The sequence below is a fragment of the Sesamum indicum genome, linkage group LG10, assembly GCF_026168435.1.
Source record: "Sesamum indicum cultivar Baizhima isolate 11 linkage group LG10, ASM2616843v1, whole genome shotgun sequence".
NCBI classification, from domain to species: Eukaryota; Viridiplantae; Streptophyta; class Magnoliopsida; order Lamiales; family Pedaliaceae; genus Sesamum; species Sesamum indicum.
In genome coordinates this window covers 3,623,121-3,648,605 of record NC_142666.1, presented here as the reverse complement: position 1 = coordinate 3,648,605, position 25,485 = coordinate 3,623,121, and the positions used below count along the sequence as shown (strand labels likewise).

Below are 25,485 nucleotides of genomic sequence, written 5' to 3'. Positions count from 1 at the left end.
GGATGCGAAATACGTATCTTACTTCACATATTTAAGGTTAAATTACCACCTCCACCCTCAAATTTGTCATAATTATAATAATTTTTTAATTCTTTTAAAAATACAAATATTTCTAAAATTAACAATTTTAATTCTTTTAAAAAATACAAATATTTCTAAAATTAACAATTATTTCGCAAATACTCACTCGTAACAGTCCATTGCAGAAATATTTATAAAACAATTGTTAATTTTAGAGATCTTTATATTTTTTAAATAATAAAAAAGTATTTAAAATTATAACAAATCTCATAATTATAACATTTTAAATTTTATATTTTCAAAGAAAGAAAACATCCTAAAATTTATTTAATTTCTTAAAATATATATATATATATATTAGACTTTTAAATTGTACATGTTCATACAAAAAATTATATTTGCAAAAACAATTACAAGTCCAGAAAAAATATAGATAAATGAATTTTATTGATTAAGAAAAAAGTGGATACAATATTTAATTTGAAGATAATCCCCTAATTCTTCTTTCCAAATGTGGATCCAATAGTTTAAAACTTATTCTTGAATATAGATGCGTAATCTCCTCCGAATATATGGAGTAAACTACGTGTCACATTAATATTTGGTATCGATGTTTGAAGATTTGATACCAATGACGACCTGGAACCTTCGGGTTGCAATATTTCATTGTGGCGGAGAGAGTTTTGGAATTAGGTCATTCGATTTGTTGTGACTTCTTGTATTGTGTATTGTATGTAGTGTGGAGGAACGTTGCATGTCCTCCCTTGTTACCTGGAGATTTTTTTTTTTTTACTTGGATGGTGGAGGGCCTTTTTTAAAGGCATGTCTAGGACTACAGTAGCTTGGGTTCAAATCTATTGGGTTTGAAAATCACGAACTTTGATTTGGATCAATCTTCTTACAGGGTGTATTTGAACATACTTCACCTCAATTTAAAAAATTCAAAATTAAATAACAACTTTATATTTTATTTTGGACTAACCAATGAAAATGCATAAGACCCAAATTCAGTATGGAGATTTAAGTGAATTTGTCATCTTGTACATATATAAAGCCCAAATTTATTATGGACTTTAATTTGAAACATAATTATTAGTCGATTTGTTTTGGACTTCTAATTAGTAATCTTATTCTAAAATTTTGTCACCTACCCTTTTTAATTTTTCAACAAATTTATTCTTTTGTACTTGTTGTAAAACAATAAAAATATATATAGTGAGTCATTTTTTTCCTTTTTTTTAGTATTATCAGTTTTATATGTGCGTGTAATTTGAGTCCGTAGTTAACATCTCATGTTTTGCAAAGTTCAAAATCAAGTCCTATGTCTCCAAATAACCTGCTAGATAAGATTCGGTGTACAACGTTTGGAAGATATGAGTTATAGTCCTTTGATATTTAAGTTAAAAATATCATGTAAAGGCCAAGACATAAAAAGCAAATGAGGTAGCAAAAATTATACCCCGTGATGTGAAATTGGTTTTTAAATTTTACGAGCGAAAGAATTTTTTTTTTTTTACTCAAATTAGGTTTAATCGAACTAAATCGATAATACACTTGTCATGTGATTGGTCACTTTTTTTGAACAGATACCAAGTACAAGACAAATATATTGTACTGCTTCATAATTGGTTCAAGTTCAACCACGCTTAATTTGGATTAGAATTTCCATAGGAAAAGACTGATGTATTGCTGAGAGAAGACAAAAACTATATCATGTTGTTTTGAAATTTAGAGTTAGTGCAGATACGATGCTTTATTTTTCAAGGAAGACAAAAGTTGTTGCACTCAGACGATTTAGATTTTTTTTTATTGAAATTCTTATTGTATTTTCTATTTTATTTAGTACATCCACATAATATTTTATTTTAAAACTTAAAAACAGAAATGTGAACTCAAAGTAGGTGATAAAGTAGCTGGAAGACACGAAAATAAAGGTATCATTTTCAAACTTTTGCCTTTACAATATATGCTTTTTCAGCAAGATGGAAGACCTATTGATATGGTCTTCAACCCACTAGGGGTATCCTTCACGAATGAATGTAGGACAGATATTTGAATGTTCATTTGGGTTAACAGGGGATCTGCTAGACAGACATTATTTAATAGTGCATTCTGATAAGAGATATGAACAAGAAGCTTTTAAAAAATTAGTGTTTTCTCAATTATATGAAATTAGTAATCAAACAATGAATCCCGTTGATATTTGAACCCGAGTATCCAGGAAAAAGCATAATATTTGATGGAAGGATGGAAAATCCTTTTGAACGACCCATTATAATAGAAAAGCCTCGTATCTTGAATTTAGTTTATAAATGACTTGATCAAAATTAAGTGGGATACCAAAAGAGTAACATAACTTAATAATAAAGTATAGATACTTCATTGTAAACGTAAAAGCAAACAAAAACATTTTAAATATTTATCTATATTCCAAATTTAATTTTATTTATCTTATATTAATACAAAATACAAAGATAAAAAAATATTCTTAGAAATTTACAACACTCGAACATATATTGCTTTTTTTGGTTTTATTTTTGGAGAATTTTCGAGATTGGCCAAAACACACTAATGTTTGTTTGCTTTTTTTACACCTTATTTGTGTGAATTTTTGGTTTTGGACTTTCGACATATAATGTATATAAACACACACATATATATAATATAAAATAAACATAATTTGACGATAAATAGTACTTTTTATTTTTAAAAAACACAACACCTATATATATACACATACAACACCTATATATATAAATATATATAAAAAAAGACGTGGTTTAATAATGAATAATAACTTTTTTATCTCAAAATACAACATCAAATATATAATACTTATTTTAAATTATTTTGAATCATTTCTAAAAAATAACTCCATATACAAATACTATTTTCAATGTATATTTATTTATCTTTATTTTTTTCTCTGAGTCCGCACAAAACAAAACATTCAAAAACTGAATCCAAACAATATATACATTTATCCTTATGTCCTTTCTCTTTTCCAAAAACAAAGAAAGCCAATTTTAAAATAAACATGTAACTAATAGGCCCTCTGTTTTACCAGCAATTAGGGTTTACGCCTCAGACTAACAGAAAACTCTGCTCACGAATGGCGGAGCCAGACATCAGTCCGCAGATGGAGAACGAAGAACGAAAGGACTACGGAGTGTTATTGTACTACAAGTACACTGCAATTCCTGACCTCCAAAAACTCTTCGATTTCTACCATTCAAATTGCACCTCTCTTTCCCTCCTCGGCCGCGTCCGCCTCTCCTCTCACGGCGTCAATGTGACGGTATAATAACTTTTTGCTTTTATTTTTTTGCAAGATTTTAAATAATTGGCCTGAAATTGTTTTTTTATTTGTCTGTTCCTTCTAGATGTAAATTTTCTCAAAGGAATGTCAGCGTTTTTCTGGTGTATTGTGTATAGGTTGGCGGGAGGTTGAGGGCATTGGAGGAACACATCGAGGCAGTGAAATCTAATGCTTTGTTCGAGGGGACGGATTTCAAGCTCGCGTCTTGCTTTGAGCCGTTGGATAATCAAGTCGCAAGGGAATGTGGATTCACTTCTCTCTCTATCCGGATAGTCAAGGTTGTGTGTTCCTCTACTTGCTTGCTTGCTATTTTTTTTTAATCCTTTCTTCTGACTGCGTTAAAATTAATGGGGATCGCTCAGTGTGCTGTTATTTTTAATTCTGGAATCACATTTTGCCATCGGAACTATGCCCTTTTTACACTTTGGCATCTAAAATTGTTTTTTGTTCAACTTACCATCTCAACTTTACCAAATTTGCACTTTACCGTATATGGCCATTTTTTTGCCTGAAGAACATCATGTTGTGCAAATGTAAAAAATATCACATCCCATCACCTTTAAATATCACATCCCATCACCTTTAAATATCACATGTGCATTGAATGTGATGATTTTTGATGGAAAGCTTGGTGAAAAAATAGTTATAAATGGCAAAGTGCAAAATTTTGTAAAGTTGAGATGGTAAATTGACATAAAAAAGATTTTAGATGCCAAATTATAGAAATGGTCATAGTTTGAATGACAAAATATAATTAACCCTAAAGTTTGGAATGAATGATTTCTTGATTATAAACAGTGAGCTGGAAAGATTGTCTCCGATGCCTTTGAATTTTTTTTTTGTTTTCATGTCAAGCTTGATTAAATGACTTGCCTACATGTTCAATTCAACGTTGTTTCGTAAAATCCAGCTTCCTTGTTAAGCTCACCCATAGACTGTTGGTGCCAAATACAGAGGCAACACCAATGCATTTGTTATAAAGGTGTGTCGATGGCGTGGCTTGTACATCAAAACATCCAGTATTGTAAAAAAATTGTCACTGTTATGGAAGTTATAATGTGTAAATTATTTAACTATAAACCTAAAAAAGTAATGTTTGTCTAAAGGTTAATTGTTTGACTATAGACCTAAAAGGCTATTGCCAGGAAGACACTATTAGCTCCCATTTTTAAGAGTAAGGATGATATCTTGGATTGCACTTGCATACCAGAGATGGTATAGCATCATTGTGTTTCACAATGAAGCTTTGGAATAGGGTGACACAATGTTGACTTAGGCTTGAAATGATTGTTCTGAGGATTAGTTGTGTTATACTTGGGAGGTTGACTTTGTAAGTGGTTTGCTTTTAAGAAAAAAATTGAGCTTCACTGAGAAGCAAAAAAGCTCTTTATGTGAATTGAGGTGAATCTGAAAAAGAAGTTCCTGAAGTGCTTTTGTGGTGAATTTTGGGTAAAATGTAGTCAAGGTTGGGTAATTATTTTCAATGTAGCTTTTAAATGTGATAATCTCAAAATCGACATTATTGACTTGATTAGGGTTGTGTCTGATGCTATAATAACGATTACAAGTTACTGAAGGTAAGTCTAATGAATTTCATCTAATGTAATTAATCTTGAGCCAGTCTGCTTAGATTTTTATCTTATTGTCATATAAACTAATGTTGAATAAGATGAATCTCAAGCGGTGCTCTTTTGGGATAATGTTATCTTGGTGGATGAGTATGTGCTGACTATTCTGAAACAAATATTTGAAATTAGTCGGAGCAAGATAAGCCACTTGGTTTAATATTAATTAATGAAAAGAGCAACATAGTAACAATGGTGAATGAAGATATATAAATATCGAAAAGTTTCTTTAAGCTTCATTCTCCTCTCCTATAGAAGTGCATTTTGGATATCGTGCAAAATATTATGGGTGTTCAAATTAAGTTGAGGATTGGGTCAAAATATTTTCTGAGAATATGGAATACCTGTTATATTAAACTAATATTTTATAGGACTGTGAACTACCATGAGACAGTCTTGTAAAGGATAGAATCATAGAATGTTGGTTATTAAGAGATAATATGTAAGTTAAATATTTGATGATTTTAATATTGCGATGTAATAATGCCAGAAAATGATTGCAGCCATGCAATGAAAAGGGGAAAATTGCTAAGGTGGAATGAAACCATATTCGCTGGAGTCATTAGATGCATTTATTTGGGAAATGATGGAAAAACTAACAAAAAATTTTGAAGAATTAAAAATAGCAAGGAAGATATCTGAAATTCTATGGAATGAGTCGTAAGAATTCAAACTTTGTGGCTTAACTTTCGGGATAGTCCTCGATAGAGAGAAGTCTAAAGATAGGATTCATGTTGCTGAACCTAGTTAGGTTTCTTCTTTGTTGGGTTCTTGAGTTAAACAGTGAAGCTCTTGCGTTAGATAGTGAAGTTTTTGAGTTAAATAGTGAAAATATAAAATTCTCAATTCTTTTCTGATCAATATTGGGATTGAACTCAAGCTTAGAGAGTTATTTAACGCAAGCTAATACTAGTGAATGAATATGGTGCGGCCTATATTTCTAATGGGGACACAGAAATCAGTAGGCAATTGAAACCTGTATTAGCATGACAGACATCCATAATGTGGACGTCGTGGACTGAGGTGGAGTTGACACTATCTGAAAACAAAGTAATACAGTGTATATTTGATGCTTCAGGTATTAGAATCACATGCATATGTTGTGTGTATTTGTATATGTGTCAATGTGTAACAGTGTTCATGTGTGTGTCTATATGGAAGAGCCAGAAGAAGGGGGCAACTGAGAAAACTTTTGATGGAAGTGGAAGGAACTTCGACAAAAGATTTTCAGTTTGAAGCAAAACAAAGTAAAAGAAAGAGAAAGAGAAGGATATTCCAGTACTTAGCAGAAGAAAACTGCAATGTCGACATTCCCTGTAAAACAGAATTGGTATTACCACCAAAGATGAAATTTATGGATTACCTTTTTAGTATTGTGCAATTATCTGACCATAAAAAGCTCCACATAATACTATTCTTCTCCTTCCCTTTCTTTTTTCTTCATTTTTCTTAATGAGGTGGGGGCTGGAGGTCGGAATGCATGGGTCAACTGATGCTGTACTAACCACATTTATGCATCTGTGAGGGAAAGAGGGGGTCTTTGAAGTTATTATGTAGTGCTGATCGTAAGTATATGTGTGCGTCGGGACTCATGTGGTGTCTGTCATCCACATCATAATATTTCCAAGTCGAACTGTGACCTCCTTGTTCTTTTTATTTTCTATGTTACAAAAGTTTCTCTTTGTTGCTACGTTCTATTCTATCTGAGTGGGATTTGCAGAAGTTAGCTGCTTTATTTCCCTCACATTCAAGCTGAAACAGGTTATCCTACTGTCCATAGGAATTGGTTACTTTAAGTTCTCATCCCCTATTGAAGTCTCCAGAGATTTCAGATGCTGGGAGGCATCTCTCTGCAGCTGAATTTCATTCTGTCCTTCAAAATGCTGGTATTTCTTCTTTTCTTGCTGCATAGTCTCTTTCTCTTTTTCCCCTTCCATTTTTAGTTCTTACATAATTAAGTTGCTTTTGGGTCCTGGAGAATGAAATTCAGTCTTGTCATATGCTTGTGGTAATGATGACGGTACCTTGCTAACGATTTAATTTTATGCTAGAAAATAAGCTGCAAACATCAACTTAGTATCCTTCTAACAATTGAACTTTCTGGTTATTTTCAGGGAAATGTGAGGAAAGTGCTGGTTCTGACAAAAAACTAATACTGCTAGATGCAAGGAACTTGTATGAGACCAGAATAGGAAAGTTTGATGCTCCAGATGTCAAAACTTTGGATCCAGAAATCAGACAGTACAGTGACCTGCCCTCCTGGATAGACAACAATACTGAGCAATTGCGAGGGAACAATATCCTTATGTGAGTACTTATGCTAATGCAAAATATGTGCTTCAATTTCTGAAACAATTTACTAGACACAAACTCTCTTGCTGCAATTATGCTGAACTGCAGCCTTGGCTTGTTGCTTTTAAGTTTCATTCCAATATTTCTTGTCTGCTATAATTAGCTGTATGCCTTGTACAGGCCATCTCATTGTCAATGCTATTGAATGGTGAAACAAGTGATTGTTTTGCAGCTTGCATGTAGTAATATGCAAACTGATATTCTTAATTGTTATGAATTGTTTCAGAATTCTGTGCCTACTTTTTCTTCTAACTGGTAGTGGCACTTAGGTAAGATCTTTTGTGATGTTTGGTTGCCACAATTGCTTGTTAATCTCTTTGTTTGAGTTGATGGAAAGGGCTTTCTTGCTTCTTGTGGCAATAACTTGTGATTTGGGAGTTTCTTCACTTGCACTATTGTTAGTCTTGCTTGTTGGATTTGTTTGTGTATATTCTGTTCGGGTGATCCTACTCAACTTCTGTGGTTATCTACTGTTTCCTCCATCTTCTGCTGCCATGCAGTCTTGTATGCTATGATATTTCTCTTTCTGCCAATGCATCATCCTACATTTACATTAGACCACACAATTATACTGATTTTTATTTTTGGTTGTCATTCAAAGGTATTGCACTGGAGGAATTAGATGTGAGATGGCATCTGCGTATATTAGATCTAAAGGTGCCGGTTTCGAGAATGTTTTTCAGGTGAGCTTCTCTGAACATTAAGCAATAGCTGTCACTGATACTTTGGATTCTTTTTTTCTGTGTTGACTTATCTGATGCTGTTGAACTTGCCTAGAAAAACATGAACTGTGACCAAGAAGCAATTAGTTTAAATTGGATAAATTGACCTTGATTGTCCCTTCATTGCATCTCTTAATTGATTTATTAATTCACAAGCTTGAATAAGAAAGAATATGCAGATGCAGGCAGCGTTTGGGATCTGAATTGTGAAACATGTTTAGTGTTGTTTGTATGAAGGCTGCTTCTTTGATCTTTCATGCATTTGCCCCATAAATTTCTATTTTCCAAAACTCAAAACCCACGAACATTGTTAAGTGTAAAATCACAATGCATTTGATTCAGTTTACTTGGACCTATGAACCCTTGAAATTCTCTGGCCTTTCCGCATCTCCTCTGCTGGATGGAATTTGAGTCACATATTTACATTATCTAGCTTCTTGAGAAAGAACTAGTGTTCTGTGTAATTTTGCATGCTGTGGCACATATCTAAGTTTGATATGTTGGAAGCTTACTGATTTTGCTGAATCAAGTAGAAACTCATCCATTCCAGAAACAAAATGCTATTATATTAACCTATAAGCCCCACTTAAAAAAATGTCGTGATACTTCACTTTTTTATTATTGAATTATGAAATGATGTTTAGCAGAAATTTGACTATGTCGGTTAAAAATCAAAAGACGGTCATCTTTTGGTACATTGCCTTAAGTTTTTGATCAGTTTTCTTTGGGATGGTTGTGAGAATGACAGCCCCGTGGACTACCAGCTCTTAAAGCATGTAATATTGTTTTGTTTGTGCTGTCATATTGTTAGGCTGTTTATCTTAGTGCTTAAAGTGAAAAGATGCTCTGGGGGGATAAGAATTTTGCTTATTGATGTCATGACAAATGTGCTGGCTTTTCAGTTATATGGTGGAATTCAAAGATATATGGAGCAATTTTCAGATGGAGGCTTTTTCAAAGGAAAGAATTTTGTCTTTGATCATCGGTATGTTTTATATATTTCCCTTTTTTAATTCATTTGAATTACTTAATCAGATATTCTGAGACTGTTGATGCTTTAATTTACTAACAACATGGCGTGCATATTATAGGGATAGTTATGAGAACCTCCCCTGAGGTTTGGTTTTGGTTTAAATATGGATAACACTTTCAAATTTCCATGTTATCCACTCCCTTTGAACTAACAACCATTAGAAACCCCAAGTTTCTAAAGAAATGGTTCTTTTGGCCTTTGTTAAAAATATAGTAAACATTTGTTGAGGTTTGGCCAAAATTAGAGGGACCTTCCTCAAGGTTTTTTGTTTTACAATTGGGCACCTTATGGTTTATCAAAAGACATAATAAGATATTGTAAATATTTAAAAATACTTTAGCCAAAAAAACAAGAAAGACGGATTCTGTATCCAGCTCCAAGGCTATGGCATTATACTTAGATTTAGACATAAATTTAGGACATCGTCTCTTCTTTTTCTCACTCCTAAACATGATGCTGCTGTTAAACCTAAAAGTTCAGGTTAACTTCTAAAAGTGGGGGTTCAACATAAGTAGTTGATAATTGTTCATATGCTGGGCACAACACTAAGTGTGCATTAATTTCAAAAAATATAAGATAAGGTAATAGGATAGTAAAAATGAGAGATGTTTTATTGATTTTATTAAAGTAATTAGAAGTCCCTATTAATACTATACTAATGTCAAATTTTATCATAAGGTACAATTAGTAAATCTCAAGGAAGTTAGTCTAAATTGGATTGATCTCGATAGAATTTGTGACAAGCTGATGAGTGTACGGTCTATTCAGTGGTATATAAGATACCCTTCCCATGGAGACTGAATGTTGATTACCGAATACTTACAAACCCAATCATCTAAACCAGACTGGCTGCAATAATAAGAGAAATAAAAGGTCTACCTCTCCTTTGCTCGATCTGCATGGTGATGGGTTGGTCTGCTTCTCCTTTGCAATCTTAGAAATGTGAAATGTTGTTGCTCTACTTCTCCTGTGCAGTTCCAGAAGTTATTTTTGTGTTACGTCCTTCAACATACAGTTGGTTTCCATGTCCAAATTTGTTTTGCTGTATTTATCTCTATTTTCATATTGGTCCTACAAAAGCTTGAACAGAAGCTTTTTTTAATTTCTTGTCTTTGCTATAATATGTTCAATCAGTGCTGCAGTTTTACGTTAAGAACTGCTGTGTGGAGACATTGATGCTGGTGACCTAATATCATTATCTATTTATTATAGGGTTTCAGTTGGGAGCTCGGATTCTAATGTCTTGGGTACTTGTCTTCTCTGCGGTGCTCCATTTGATGACTATACTTCACGCTGCCGGTGTACTCACTGTAGGATGCTTGTGTTGATCTGTGATAGTTGTCGGGTATGTTCTATTGACAAAACTTAAACCCATAGATGCAGAATCAGTATTTAATAAATTTAAGGATTAGCAACCATGTAACCAGTTGCTGCTAGTCAGAAATTCTACAGTCAAACTTTTTGCTTGATATTAAGTCAAGTTAAATTTCGGCAACCAAAAATTTTGCAGGAAAAGAAATCTACTTATATTTGTGAATTGTGCTGGAAAAATAGTGAGCCTGCTGCATCAATTTCCTTGATGGATGATGTGTCAGAAGAAGTATTGCAACCAGTATCTTGTGGTGATAATTTCAATACTGATCAAGGAAGTAAAGGTAAGGTCTGTATTCTTAGCATTTCTTCAACTGTAGTTTTTCTATTTGGGATCTTCAATTGGTTTTATACTACCAACCTGTGGTCCTCTTGCATTCATAAAATTGCTATCCTCACTAGCACTTGCATGCAATTAGTTAGCTGCACCGTCTGATTTGACTAAGAACAATTGTATGACATCTACTAAATTTTTCTCTAAATCTCTCTTAATTTCTTTCGTCATTCTACCTGGCTTATTAAAAAGAAAACTTGCTGCAACAGGACAACATACAGCTGTGACTAAGTCAATCAGAAAACTAAGAATTTTATGCTTGCACGGCTTCCGGCAGAATGCATCCAGCTTTAAAGGAAGAACAGCTTCATTGGCCAAGAAACTCAAGAACATTGCCGAGCTTGTTTTTGTTGACGCCCCACACGAACTACCTTTCATATACCAACCCCCTCTGACTGATCAAAGTCACAGCTGTAAATCAGCCTTATCACAGCAGTGCCCACCCTCCAACAATTGCAATAGAAAGTTTGCATGGCTAGTTGCTGCAGATTATGATGGAACGCATGATGCTGAATGGAAGATAGCTAAAGTTCCATTTGACTCCCTGCAGTACCAGCAGCAGACTGAGGGGTTTGAGAAGTCTATTCAATATTTGAAAACCGTATTCTCTGAAGCAGGTCCGTTTGATGGGATACTGGGATTCTCACAAGGAGCAGCAATGGCTGCTTTAGTCGGTGCTCACAGGGAGAAGCTTAAGGATGAAATGGATTTCAGATTTGTGGTTTTATGCTCTGGTTTTGCTGTTAATTTGACAGAATATGCCGTGGGATCAATCTATTGCCCCTCACTTCATATTTTTGGCTGCAAAGAGGGTAAAGACAGACAGATAGAATGCGAAGCTAGTAGACAGCTTGCTTCCCTGTTCCAGAATGGCTCTTCCGTGATTATTGAACACGACCTCGGTCATATAATTCCAACAAGATCACCATACATTGATGAGATCAAGTATTTTCTTCGACGATTCCTGTAGCTTAAGTATTGATTTGCAGAATTCAGATCACCAAATGAAATTGACACCAGCTTGCTACATGTTGCTAATGACTAGTATATGCTCTTGTCGAATTGTGCAAGCCCCTTCTCTTCGAAGGGTAAGTGCTCATCGGGTGGGATGAACAGATTCATCAACTGCACTGGACAGGTACTTTTCCATAACGAGCATTGTGTAATAGTTGCACAGTGATTTGATATGTGGGATCAGCTTTTCCTCACGCAGCTCAGCGGACCAGGTGAGTGATTGTATTTGTTCCTTCCTGCAACTCTATGAATGAATACCCTCAACCCATGAGTATTTAATTATTTTCATTAATCTTCAGCTATATGTGGTTGCTACATAATTTCTCATAATTATCTACTTCTCCAATGTATCATGTGGTGACCTATGATTAACGATTACCTTTTGTCGTGGTCGTCCAAGATATAAATTTATCCCTTCATATTTGGGTTGAAGCACAGAGCTAATTCGACTACAACTAGTCACCAGGTATAGCAATAGGGAGGTAGTTTGCTTCCAAAATTTCTGAATGTTGTTTACATGAACACGACTTATATTCAGCATGTTTTTTTCATATGTGGTCCTTACCCCAGAGTCACCAATAGGGGAAGATGACCTCTATCCCGCTAAATGGAAGTTATTCCTTAGATCAAGAACGAAGTTAAATGCTGTTGAGCAATAGGGTCCTTCAATTAACTACACGGTGTCAATTAATTGTTCCTTAAGTCACCAGCTTACCAATTTCTTCATTTCAAAATCTAATTTGGGATTTTTGGTAGAGGTCCGTCCTCACCAAATTAATGTAGAGTCGGTGAAAGAATGGATGATAGGGTTAATCCTTGGTCTGGTGCATTTTCATGATCTGCGTAGCAAAACTGGACTCCTCATAATTACAATATGCGCTAAATGATGGAAATATAAAGTGTTTGCATACTTAGACCATATCGAAAAAGAAAAACGAATACTTTATCATCATGGCGGTGCAGTATTCTAACAACCAATGTGTTATAATGCATTAATGGAGTTTGAAAGGAAAGTGCCTTCTGCCTGTGATTACAATAGTGCAATAACATTTGCCTGTTTTTTTCATTGTTTTCGTGAAAGGATAGCAAGGACTAGTGTACTGTTAAATAACAACCAACTTTGGACGGACTGTGCATACAAGTTGTTCAAGCGTTGATCCAACGAAAATATAGAGCATGCACATGGGATACTATTAATTTGAACAGTCCGCCTCGCTTGTTGCTAGGTGTCACTATGGATATGGATTAAATATTCACATTGCCAAAATTACCGTCCGAAAAAGCTCATGTGACAAATGAAGTTAATTTAGGTTCCCTTGCTTTCAAGTTCAAAAGGTATATGCTGCATGTATGAATACTATGTTATCAATGGTTAAGAATAAGGATTTGACATCATACAGAAGGATATATTTCAAGTTCTTTCAATCTTTGATGGCTAAAAATTATTGAAATGTTCCAAAATTTAAATTGGTCCATACTACTACCATTTGTACAGGGTTTGATCTAAATATACTGAAATGAGATGACTGGCCATAAATGCATTAAAACAAGGATTCCAACATCAAGATCCTTCAAATCCGAAGTTGAAGATCATAAATAATATTTGTGACAATTGATGTATAATTTTTAATTAATAAGTTTTTAAACTTATATTAATTATAAAAAAATATTTAAATTTAAAATTATTAATTAATAATTATAACAAATAATAATTTCTCTTTTTAGGAAAGAAAGTGACAAGAAGAATGCAATTTGCTACCTCCGCTACGAAATTTTTCTTAAAAAAAAAAAGAAAAATTGGTCATGTCAGACCCTCAACTTGCATTAGTTTTGTCAGGTAAAATAAAAAGTTATAATTATGTTATCTTTTTCATTTTGAATTAATAAGATATTGATTATGTCATCTTTCTAATTTTGAATTAATAAAATAAAATAAATAACACTTTTAATTAAATACAACCACGGTTGAAAGGATAAAACCGTTAAATAATACCAAATACCATTTTGAGGACGAACATCGGGACCAACATCGTAGTTCTCCCCGAGAATGTAAAAATCAAGTGCATACTTGATAGACATAAACATAATGAAAGGGAAAAAAGTAAACTATAGTGGATTTACTAATCAAATCTTTCAACTAAAAAAACTAGGAATAGAGAACCCTGCAAAGTCATCCATTCAACAATATAAATATAGTGAGTAATTACACTCTCATCTCCTAAATTTTGATGTAATTACATATAAACCCCTGTAGTTTTAAAACTTACATTTAGCATTCATAAAATTTGCGTCTAACAAATAAGTTCTTTCGTTAATTAAAATTTATCAAATCTGCTGATATTAACAAAATCATTTTGGAAACTTATAATCACTTTAAATAGTCAAGTTTATGGGCATAGGAAAAATATATCTTAGAAATTATAAATATTAACCATCTAACTAAACTCATTCACCAATAACTAATTAACCAACACAATCTTTCTCACCTTTCTAAATAATCATTTGAACCTTACATTTCAGACAAAATGAAAATGGACTTACCCAGACATAATTTATCAGAAAGCCATCATAAAATTTCAGCGGTGAAGATAACATCAACTGGATTAATAAAGATGGATCCTAAAGTCTAAAGATCCCAACTTAAGTTTTGGTATGGTACAGGAACATTTCAACAGGGAGATTGAAAGCATATACACTATGGAAAGGAATGGTGAGCTTCTACAACTGCCGAGCCTGCAAAGCACCCAATTACTCAGTTGTTAGCAAAAATTTAAGCCACAGAAGAAGTTTAGAATGGAAGGGTTACTCACTCCTCCCCTGTTAATGCCCTTAATTATTTCCCTTAGACAATAATTATTATTAGTGATTTCCCTTGTAATAGACATGAGAATTATCACAACTTCCCATGATTGTTTGGCAATGGATGATGACATTATTGTGGGACCTCATTGACTTTGAGCCTATGGGTAGTCTCTTCTGTTGGTTTCATAATTGGAAGCTACCCCAAATTCTATAAGTTAGAATATATATTTGAGTTGTAATTTGACACAAAAGTATGTACATGATACTATCATACTACAAAAACATTTTTCATCCACTATTTCCAAAAGAAAATCCCTATAAAATTTTCAAAAAGCAACAATAGCATCCCAACCATAGTTGTTAAAGGGGCTCTGGAGCTTGGCGGATGGCGAAGCACGCGCCTTTTTGAAGCATGCCGTATATTTGTAGAAATAATTTATATATTTATACCATTAGTATTCTACCAAAACTCAACAAGTTAGGTTAGGTTTTAAATTTTTTACCAGAAATTTTAGGAAAAAGAGCAAACTAATCAATCAGAAGTTCAGCAAGAAAATCAAAAACATATTTACTTAACAGATTATTTTATATGATAGCAAGAAAAATGAGTTCTGACAATAAATAATAACAATAAATTACATCATAATAAAGTAAACACTTTACTAAAGATGTAAGGGGAAAAAACACAAAAAGTGAGTACAAATAAGAAGTGGATCAATAGCCTTCGACAGATAAGAAAAGAAGAAAGCAGAAGAAAAAAGAGAATAGAGAAAGAGAAGGCAGTACTATCCAGGAAAGAAAGAAGATAAAAGAAACAAAAAAGAAGAGAAGAAAGAAAGAGAAATAACAAAGACATGAAGAGGTAGATGAATTGCTGGAGAAACACCGGCGCTGGTTAGGGTTTTTCTACTTCAACTCCGTTTTCATTTTTAAGGCTGGGCTTCACCCATGCGTGCCCGGCATCCCAAAAAAGGTGCTCTGGTGCACTCCATGGTTAAGCCAAGTGAAAGCCTAGCATCATTTTGTGAATTGGTGCTAGGCTCTTGCCTTTTGCGCCATATGACATGTAGCAAACCATTTATAACTATGATCAACATAATCAGAACCTCACAATTTACCTACCTTTTCGGAAGAAGACACAACAATTACACCCATATTGTTTGAAAACTTAGAAAAGATATATGTAAACATTATAAAATTGGATAATGGTGAAATGTAAAATATACCTTTGGAGAGGAGGTTTTTATAATTTAGAAAAGAAAAGGTTATAATCAGCAATTACATAACTTACAAAGAAGTTGTTGTAAGTTACAATTTTTTAATTATTTCTTATTTATTATTAAACAAAAATGATTTAGTCTTTTACCTATGTTGTTCCTACTTCTTAGCGAATAAATTTGAAGGGGAGGTTCTTATAATTTTAAAAGGGTAGGGGTATAAATTGCAGCTACACCAACTTCTAGGGGCATCATGTTTTTAACCTAGCATAAATTGTGCTCAGAGAAATTGGTATCTTAACTTGAACTTTTGAGGACTTTTGTATATACATATGATGGGTGGCAGTAGTGGTGGGGACGACGGCAACTGCCAACATAAGGTAGGTACTGGGTTCGCAAATAGGTTTTAAGGTTGGGGGCAATTATTGCATATAATTAAAATCGAGAGCGTATAGTTGTCCAACCAAAGTTCAGTATAGTTACAAAAAGGCCTAAACGAGAAAATGCATGGTGGAGGTGCCTTTAGCTTTAACCTAATATAGATGTTGCATCTGTATAAGTGATATATTAGTTTCCCAGCAAAAAATAGGACCTTGCATCTCAAAAGTTTCTCCTTGGGCAGATGTTCTCCTATTCAAGTCCGTCACCAATTGGTGACCAACTAATGAGTCTGCCACAAGTTATAGACATTACCTGCTTATTCTTTTGCAGTCACAACTACAACTGGGAAATAGCCTATTTTTTAGATTTCCTGTGATTGTCACACAAAGTGCAGTCAAACGTATTACAGAAAGAACAAACATCCAGCATCAGCCAATACGGACCACTTCATTTCACCCCTTCTCAGGCTCCAAATGTGGAGTTCAAGAAAGCAGTGAGTGCCTGCCTGGAAAATAACCTAGACGAGCCGACATTCCACACCAGTAACATGGAAGCAAAGGTCATACTGCTGTGCTGTCCACTTCTCTCATATCTTATAAATCCCATCTAAAAGATATTTTCCTAATCATGACTGATTATACAATTCATCTATATCCAGCAAGTTTTTTGTGATTGTGAATTTTCTGTACTTATCTTGAAGATAAAGTTTATAGTTTGAATAACTCATATGCAGACACTACAAAAATAGATCCAACTAGAAAAATGTAAATTATGTTCGTCAGAAAGTAGTACCTTCGAGGCAATAACCCATTTGCCATTTACCCAATCCTGATGGACCCGCAGGTCAGAATGCTTGAACTTTAATTCCTCTTGCGTATTCTTGAAGTACACCGAATATCTGTCATTTTTTAGAACCTTAGAGATCACTCCCCTCCACCAACCATCATTATACAAAGCATCAACTTCTTCAAGTACATCAAAACGGTCGAGCAATCCAACATCAGGCGGGCATGGCCTTATATGGAAGGTATCAACTTCTTCTCTCAGGAAGTCTGTGTCATCATCATTCCTGAGAGTTTGGTACTCAACTAGGAACTTGCCTGCCTTTAGTTTTTTCACAACAGTTGCAGTAAACCAAGCACCTTCAAAGCCCTCTTCATCACTACTAACTTCAACGACTTCTCCAGGACTAAAATTATGTTCATTCATCTCTTTGGCAGCTTCCACTTCAGTTGATGGTGGAAGTTTCTGCATCAGAAGGCCAAGATATTAGCCCATCCACAAAGTCTTGGAAAGAAGCTAGGCGAAGATATTAACATCTGCACCAAGCCTTTCACAACACAGAAGCTAAGCCTGTAACGGTTCTGAGAGAGAGAACCCTATATGTATATAGAGAGTGAGAGAAGAAAAATAACTATTTCCATGACTAAATAGGAAAAAGTAACGAACATATCGTAAAATTAAATTTGATAGAGTGACCACACCCCGTACTACTCAATTGAGAGCAACAGTCTGAACAGTCCAAAACTCTAAGTCTGAGAGCATCTCCAAAGTATCTTTTAAAATAACTAAGAAACAACCTTCATTTGCACCAATTTTTTTTTCTCCCATTTCCTTTCTAGAAGTACTTAAGATTCTTTTTGGTAAAATAACCATTTTAATTAAAGTAATAATCCTACGCCATTATCTTTTAACTACTCCTGAGAAAAATAGTATAAGGTTAAAAAAAATGATCACTTTGTCACTCCTAATATAAAACTCAGTGTTTAGACAAAATAGAGCCATAAAATCCAATTAGAAAACAATATACTAAACAATTCAAAATATGCAACAAATAAAGGAGATGACAAAAATGAACCCAGAGAAAAACAACTTTAAATGTTGAAAAGCTAGATGAAATTTGTTCTTTTATTTGAAATGGGATAATTGTCTTTGACACGTACTCGACTATTGTGAATACACAAAACCTATTCCTAATGTTTGCATAATCACAAAAGCACGATTCATCAATATTTGTTGGCCAAACAAGTGAAGGAAGAAAAGTGAGAGCCATGTCCACCCTTTCACTTTTTATTGTGACCATCTTACCCCTTTGGAAAAGTAAATTGGAAAGATAAAAGAAGTCAAATATTGCTTCGCATAATAAAATAATACTCCAGAATTTTTTTTACTTTTCTTTAAAGAGAAGAGAAAGATAATATGATTTTCACATTCTACCTAGGGCTACAACTACAGGATGAGGGATAGCAGGTGGTGAAGGGAATGAAGTTTCATCCTCATCCACAATCAAACCCCAGGTGGGGCTTGCAGTTGAATCAGGGTTGGAAGGGAGCTCCAAATGGCAACATTGAGGTGATAGCAGCCAGCTGCCAAGGACATGTTTGCAACAATAGGGTTATGAGTGGCTGGGGAGGCAGTTGGTGAGGAGGGGGTTGTCACAATGGTGACTGGATGCAGATTTTGACCGCTGCATAACGGCAGTGGTGTGGCCTATGATGGTTCGTAGGGGTGATGGTGGCCAGCAATTGGACTTGGAGAAAAGGCAGTCAAGTGGCTAGGTTCGGTGGTAGTCATCAACACTTGGTCGTGTAGGGTTTACATGTACGGAAGATGGTGGATTGGTTCAATATGGCTGGATGAAGCAATAAGCATGGGCTTAATCGACTTCCTTGTACAAACGTGTAAACCAATTCAATCTTCCTCCCACGATAAATATGGGATATCAAAATGCTATGAGGGATGAATGAATTTTCCAGAAGGCAGATAAATCATTGAAAGTTGGCAAGGTCAAAGGGGTTTTCGGTCCGAAGTTGCACAGAATTGTTTGCTTTACGAAAATCCTAAACTTATTTCTTCGATACACATGATATGTAATTTGACAAGTTTACTGTATGCTAAAAGAATCTTATGCTAAAAGAATCTTATGCAACATTCTGTAGGTTCTAGGACAAACTAAATATTCTTACAAATGCTTAGCATACTCTATCATTAACATTATGAATGTCAACAAATGGCCCGGTGTTGTAGGTATTTTGCAACTTCTTGTTTCAGATAGAATCTAACTACATAACAAACTTAATGGATATTTGCAACTTATGAAGGTTAAAGTAACCAAAAGCAGCACAAAGTGAAAATTGTGATCAACAGTCAAAATACAATATATCGCATGTATAGAGACACACAACTAGTCAAATGATCAGCACATCACATCACGAAGCCCTTCACCCTCTTCCATGCCAATTCACAAAAACATCACTTGAAACCTGCTTACCTCAATTTCAGGGATGACATCTTGGGCAGGTTCCAATGGTGGGACCCACTTCCCGTGAACCCACTCACGGTGCAGCCTCAGGTCTGAGCCCTTAAAGGCTATCTGCTCCCTGGTGCCACGGAAAAACACCAAATACTTATCCTCACCCACCACTTCTGTGATTATCCCCTCCCACCACCCGTCACTGTAGTAGGCGTCCACCTCCTCACTGAACTTGAAGCTGCGGCGTTTCTCCCGTGGAGGAGGCGGCCGCAGCTGCACCAGTTGCAGCTCCTCCCTCAGCGGCCGTGTGCCCTTCTCATCCTCCGTCAAAGTTTTGTACTCCACCAGCACCTTAGCAGAACCTCTTTTTACATTTCCCGGCGGTCGAACGACAGTTGCTGCGTACCACGATCCGCGAAAACCCTCTTCGTCACTGCTGATTTCGACTTCGGCACCTTTCTTGAAGTACTGGGAAATGCTGTCTCTGCTGGAGGCTGCCATTGGGTGGACACTATCAGGGAGTGAAAGAATTGGGTGAGTTTTCTAGGGCTCAATGAATTTGTCGTGAATTTACAGGGCTGAGAACAGGAAGAGAAATGGCGGGACGGAGGTGCTTATGAGCGTTGGGCTGTATAGAAATTTGAAAATTCGAACTTTTCGTTTGTGTAGGAGGAAAAGGACGGGAAGCGAATAGCGACCGAAGCGGGGAGGGAGTTTTCACAAAGTGGGGGCTGCAAGAATAGGGAAATTATGGAACTTCCCTTATAATTTTAGGGTTTAGGGTTGGGCATGTTGGATTTGGGGGAAAAGTAGAAGGAAAGGCATGTTGGTGGTGGTGGTAATGGTGATAACCCTAAAAACCTAATTAACCAAATGAAAGTTGAGAGCAAGGACAAGAAAAGGGGATGATGGAGAAAGAAGGGAAGAGGGCTAAGACTTCATGTGACCTACTACTTCACATCTCCTATCATAGGATGATGTTTTATACAATGGGCAAGAATCCAAGAATGTTGTACTTGGGCTGTTTTCTCTTTTTTTTTTTTGTTGGGCTGGATTGATGTTTAATCCATTTTATGGTATGTTTACTAGTTGGAATAGGATTGACAATAAAATGATTGATAAAATTTGAATAGATTACTCTATGGGATAGAATAATTAAATAAGATTTATCAAGCATTTAGTTTCATTAATTAATTGATAGATATAAATAATATGTGAAGTAGTGTTTGTATTTACTAGATAGGATAATTTAGTGGATAAATGAGTGTCATTACACAATAACACTGAGCCCAATTTCATAGCTTTTCAATAAAAACCAACCATATCCCCAATTCTTATGTTGAAATTGAGACCATAAGGAGAAGGAAGTAGAGGTCTTTGGGCAATTTAAACCCAAAATTATGTATTAATATTTTGTATTAGAAAGGCGAAAAATAGAGAAATTGAGATGAATGTCTCAAAAATAAAAATTGGAGTTTGAAACATGACAACTCTTGTAAAAGACTAAATAAACTAGCCTTGGCAAGCAAGTGGATCGGTTCGGGAACGCACTAGCGGAAGCGAGTGAGAGAATTAAAACATAAATTGTGTGATCAGAGACTAGGTGAATATATGTGTGAGCATTTAGGCTCTTGATTCTATATGGGTACGGTCCTTCTGTCTACCGTCTCTCGATCTTAGTCTAGGGTATGGAATTTGGTGTCGGTTCTCATCTTTGATTAGGCATCTATGCCTTAATACTTGACACAACGTTACACTTAATGCTCGACATAGGAACTACTTTTTCTTACTCGATCAATCACTATGGCCATAGGTTTATAAGGCATGAATACGTCTCCAAGTACATAGGAAATACCTCTATCATATACTAATAGGGGAAGGGTTCTCTTCTTGAAACTCACTGTCCTCGCTACATACTCCGACTGTACTGGAAAAAGTTTATGATGATCATATCTATGATGCAATCACCTCTCGCACAGGTCCAAGATACAACCACTGCCATGGTTCCTCAAGTCTGAGGGCTACTCCATACTACCAGAGTGAGGGACCCCGTACTATCGAAGTTGGGGATTCAAGTCATATGACAATTCTAGTAAGTTAGTTCAGTGAGTTGACCACTTTGTTAACTAACCCACTAAAATTGCATAAATATCCAACGTTTGTCGCCGATGAAACATGATACTCATCCAATCAATATCTAGTTCAAGTCTCAATAGGACTCTTGATGCCAAATTTCGAGGTCCTCGACTTGGAATTCAAAAGTTGATTTCATAGCCGTTTCTAATGCGCAACCCAACTACATGGGTTTCTAAATGGTCTGTGAGCATATGTTATGATGCTAAAGTGATGCTTAACGTAATTGGTAAGCACAATAGATATAAATACCAAAGATGGATACTTACCATATTCATCATAGGAATATTACTTGAGTAAAGTTGCTTTCTCGAACCGCCAATCCAATTGGCTTTATAGTTGCCTATTCCAATAATCTCCACTTGACCTTAAAGCCAATTACCCATGTTTTTATTCCAACCTGGTCATGAGCAATCTGCGATACCCGCTAGGTCTTATGGTCTACTGTAATTTCTGTCAATGTTCTGCGATCCAACCGCACGTCACATCTTCCTAATATCACTCCAAGTAGATAGTGGTGTCTAAGAATTTTTCTTGGATATATGATGAGATCTTGGACCTTTTTAGCTTGTGTCGTGGCCTAGTTGTCATCCTCCAACGCGACCACTGGCTTGACCATGCTAGGTACCACACCCAACATTTTGGTGTAGCTTTTCAATCCTAACCACTTTCAAATATAACTTTTAAAGTTGTCATACATTCAACTTTCATGATGAAGCTCCATGTGGTATTTCACTTGGAACCTTTCCAAGTTACCACATCATCATAAAGTTTGAACGTACATTCGTTTTGAGACGAAACATTATTCATATAATGCTGGAAACTATTATTGCTATAGCCTTCCAAAATCAACTCTCAATTAACGTGGGTCAAGAACACTTCTTAAATCCTTGTTCAGAACAACATTCTTGCTGCTTACAACAGAAATATAGAGGATGTCAAACATCTAAACTCCTCATCATTCTACCATGACGGGTCTTGGATAACTTATCCCTAAACAGGAATCCAATTCCTTTGTGGAAAGTTTTTATAAATAATATTTGTGTTTCAATGTTACATAACATCTTTTTGTCATTCCAAATGATAAAGATGTTTTAACACATAAAACACTAGGAAAACAATTAAGCTCTCATTGACCTTCCACCTTGGAGCACAATTAAGATCCCATTGACCTTCCACCTTATTATTTGACTAAGTCATGTACTTCATGAACTTGTCAAAACAAATATTCCAAATACAAGATTTTCAAACCTAGTTTGAACTCCATAGCGGATCTTATGGCTCCAAACCATTTATTCGGGTTAATGTCCTACATTGCTTCTTCTTATTCGATTGGAGTCAGAAACTCGTACCTTTTAGGTAACTGAAGTTTTTTTATTGCCTTTTTGGAGAACTAGAATATAATCAGTGACAATCTTAATTACAAATGATGTTTGCAATGAACCTTCACAAATCAGATCCCAAGTCTAGTTTGCTTCCCACTAGTTCCTTGACATATATAGGACCATCCTCATACTTGGAATATAGGCTTGTCAATCCATATCAAATATGGTGTCTAGATCACGATTTTAAGAAAATGCCTTGTTTTTCAACTCAACAATTTTCAAAAGTCTATGTCTAGATAGGATAGGTAATTCAATAAAATACCGACCGAACCATGTCCAATCAAGATTCGATTTCTTCCTCACGAGAGACAATTCAATATCGTTTCTTCTAGGAAGAATTCCACTGAATGAGAATTCCCTTATCATCAAGATACTTCAAGAACTCCAACGAAACACACATCACCTTGATCCAATCAAAGGGTTTTGACTCTGTAACTAGTTTGATTCTTCACTTCAAGTCTAATTCCACGAACTTTTCAAAAGTCTTTAGACTTGTTAACCCTCCACCAGTCTTGTGTAATTAGCGACCTACAAATTTTTGTTTTGGATACAATCCAACACATTACTTGGCAAGTATACTTTGTCCTACAAAGTGCTTCACGGTTTTCTTTCTTTTCAAGAAGGATTTATAAGCTAGTAAATTCATATCGTCTATTTCTAAACTCTTTGAATCTACTAACCTATTTATCCTAACTAAAGGGATATGGCCTAGCTTATGCATGCCATTCTGTAAGTTTTGATTCTTGATTATCCATTAAGCCATTTGTTTTGAGCATACATAATTCAATTATGACATGGAGTATGCCAATTTTAAAACTCAGCAGACTCCTCATCAAACAAAAGAACTTTTATTGATAAAGTTTATAGTCTAACTTGTCCAACAATAGACTAATGAAAATTTGATTATGCTGGGTCACGCGGGTAATTGCATTATATCCATACATAGTTACTAATAGTTAAGTTCATTTAGCCTTATAGCTTTTGCAGCAATGACCCGGTCATTGCGTAGCTTTGGAACTAATTTTTCTTAGCCTTCTACTCCTTTGTATTTCTGCAAACCATTTGGGCTCCATCAACCAAAATTCATGTGTTAAGTATTTGTTATGCATCACACATTGTAACCGATCACTTGTTATGATTTAATCTAATCAAAATAAATTTATTCTTTAATTTGTTATTCACCATTTCCAACAATTCCCAACATGAATGGAAATTAATGCATATGAACATGCAGACAATTAAGAAAGTTTCAAATGAGAAGTCATTGCATCGAGAAATGTAGCTTGTGGCGTGTAGATTTCGATCCACATAAGTCTTAGCAGGTGGATTGTCATAAATATTGAATTTTCTAAGTACAACCTTAACACCATAATACTATGATAAAACAAGTTTATCAGACATTTTAGAGATCTTAATCTCTAATACTGCGTCAGTTAAACCTTATGTCTTTCATATCCAAATATTTTGTCAATACTTTTTTTGTAGCCAAATTAATGTCATTTTCTATTTATCAACATGTCATCAAGATATAGAGATACTATGACAAAGACGCTAGAAGTGTCGTTAATATAGACACATTTATTACACTCGTTGACCTTGATGTCATTTGATAATATTATTTTGTCAAATTTTTCATACTATTGTTTAGGAGCTTGTTGAAGCTTATGCAACAACTTTACAGACCTTTTTTTTTTTCTTGGCCAGGAACAAAAAACCCTTCATGTTGTTCCATGTAGATCTCTTAATGTAACTCGTCATTTAAGAATGATGACTTACGTCCATTTGTAATTTTCCTCTAAGGACGCCCAAAAATTTTTGTGGTCAATATATCATAATCCATTGAGAATGTAATTCAACATAGGAAATCCCCATGTTCCCAAGTATCCAAAGCAGCCATCTTTTGGGTACTAGTCTCCCATTAAGAAATAATTGGGGTTCCATTACTTTAAGAATATTACTAGGTTCAAATGTAGTGAGGTAAAACAACACTTTTTAATGCCATCTTTAAAGTCATTGTCTGAGAATTTCTCCTACCTCTACCCTTAGGTTGTAATTGGCTTTACCATAGCTGGTTGACAACCACAAAAACCGAATTAGCAACCACCAATTCAGGAACTTCCTAATACACAACTGCGAATAATTGTCTTCAACTTCTTGTGGAGAAATTAGGGATATGCGGGAGTTGTGTATTATGGAGTCGAGACAAGAGTTGGACTATTTATCTTTAAGACAATTATTGCCCCACTCTAGTACTAACAAAAGTAGCAATTTGTCTCCTAAGATACAATGACTTATAATTTTAAAGTAGCAACACTACAAATTTTGAGAACAACGAACCAAAAAATATCTTGGAACTCTCTTACTAAAACTATACTTGCAAAAATGCTTTTATTGCTTAAGAATGTGATGGAATGAATTGAATGAAAATGAAGTGAATAGGGAGATTTATTTATAGAAATTGAAAACTTATCATGTCCAATAGAAAAGATGCATTTAAAATGTTATAACCTTTCATTTGAATGG

At 34.9% G+C, this 25,485-nt stretch overlaps 2 protein-coding genes across 2 annotated transcripts; one reads left to right on the top strand and one right to left on the bottom strand.

Moving 5' to 3' along the window:
* The first annotated feature begins 3,040 nt into the window (after nucleotides 1-3,040).
* Nucleotides 3,041-12,093, top strand: LOC105172442 (rhodanese-like domain protein). Its single transcript, XM_011093869.3, has 9 exons — nucleotides 3,041-3,319; nucleotides 3,457-3,618; nucleotides 6,746-6,851; nucleotides 7,080-7,272; nucleotides 7,919-8,000; nucleotides 8,942-9,024; nucleotides 10,285-10,417; nucleotides 10,583-10,727; nucleotides 10,987-12,093. The coding sequence occupies exons 1-9, from the start codon at nucleotides 3,134-3,136 to the stop codon at nucleotides 11,745-11,747; spliced, it is 1,851 nt and encodes a 616-aa protein (XP_011092171.2). The 5' UTR covers nucleotides 3,041-3,133; the 3' UTR covers nucleotides 11,748-12,093.
* A 2,161-nt stretch (nucleotides 12,094-14,254) lies between these two features.
* LOC105172443 (agenet domain-containing protein) lies at nucleotides 14,255-20,409 on the bottom strand. The gene is made up of 3 exons (XM_011093872.3): nucleotides 19,463-20,409; nucleotides 16,984-17,439; nucleotides 14,255-14,524 (listed from the first exon to the last, which is right to left on the bottom strand). The coding sequence occupies exons 1-3, from the start codon at nucleotides 19,943-19,945 to the stop codon at nucleotides 14,510-14,512; spliced, it is 954 nt and encodes a 317-aa protein (XP_011092174.1). The 5' UTR covers nucleotides 19,946-20,409; the 3' UTR covers nucleotides 14,255-14,509.
* Between the last annotated feature and the right edge of the window lie 5,076 nt (nucleotides 20,410-25,485).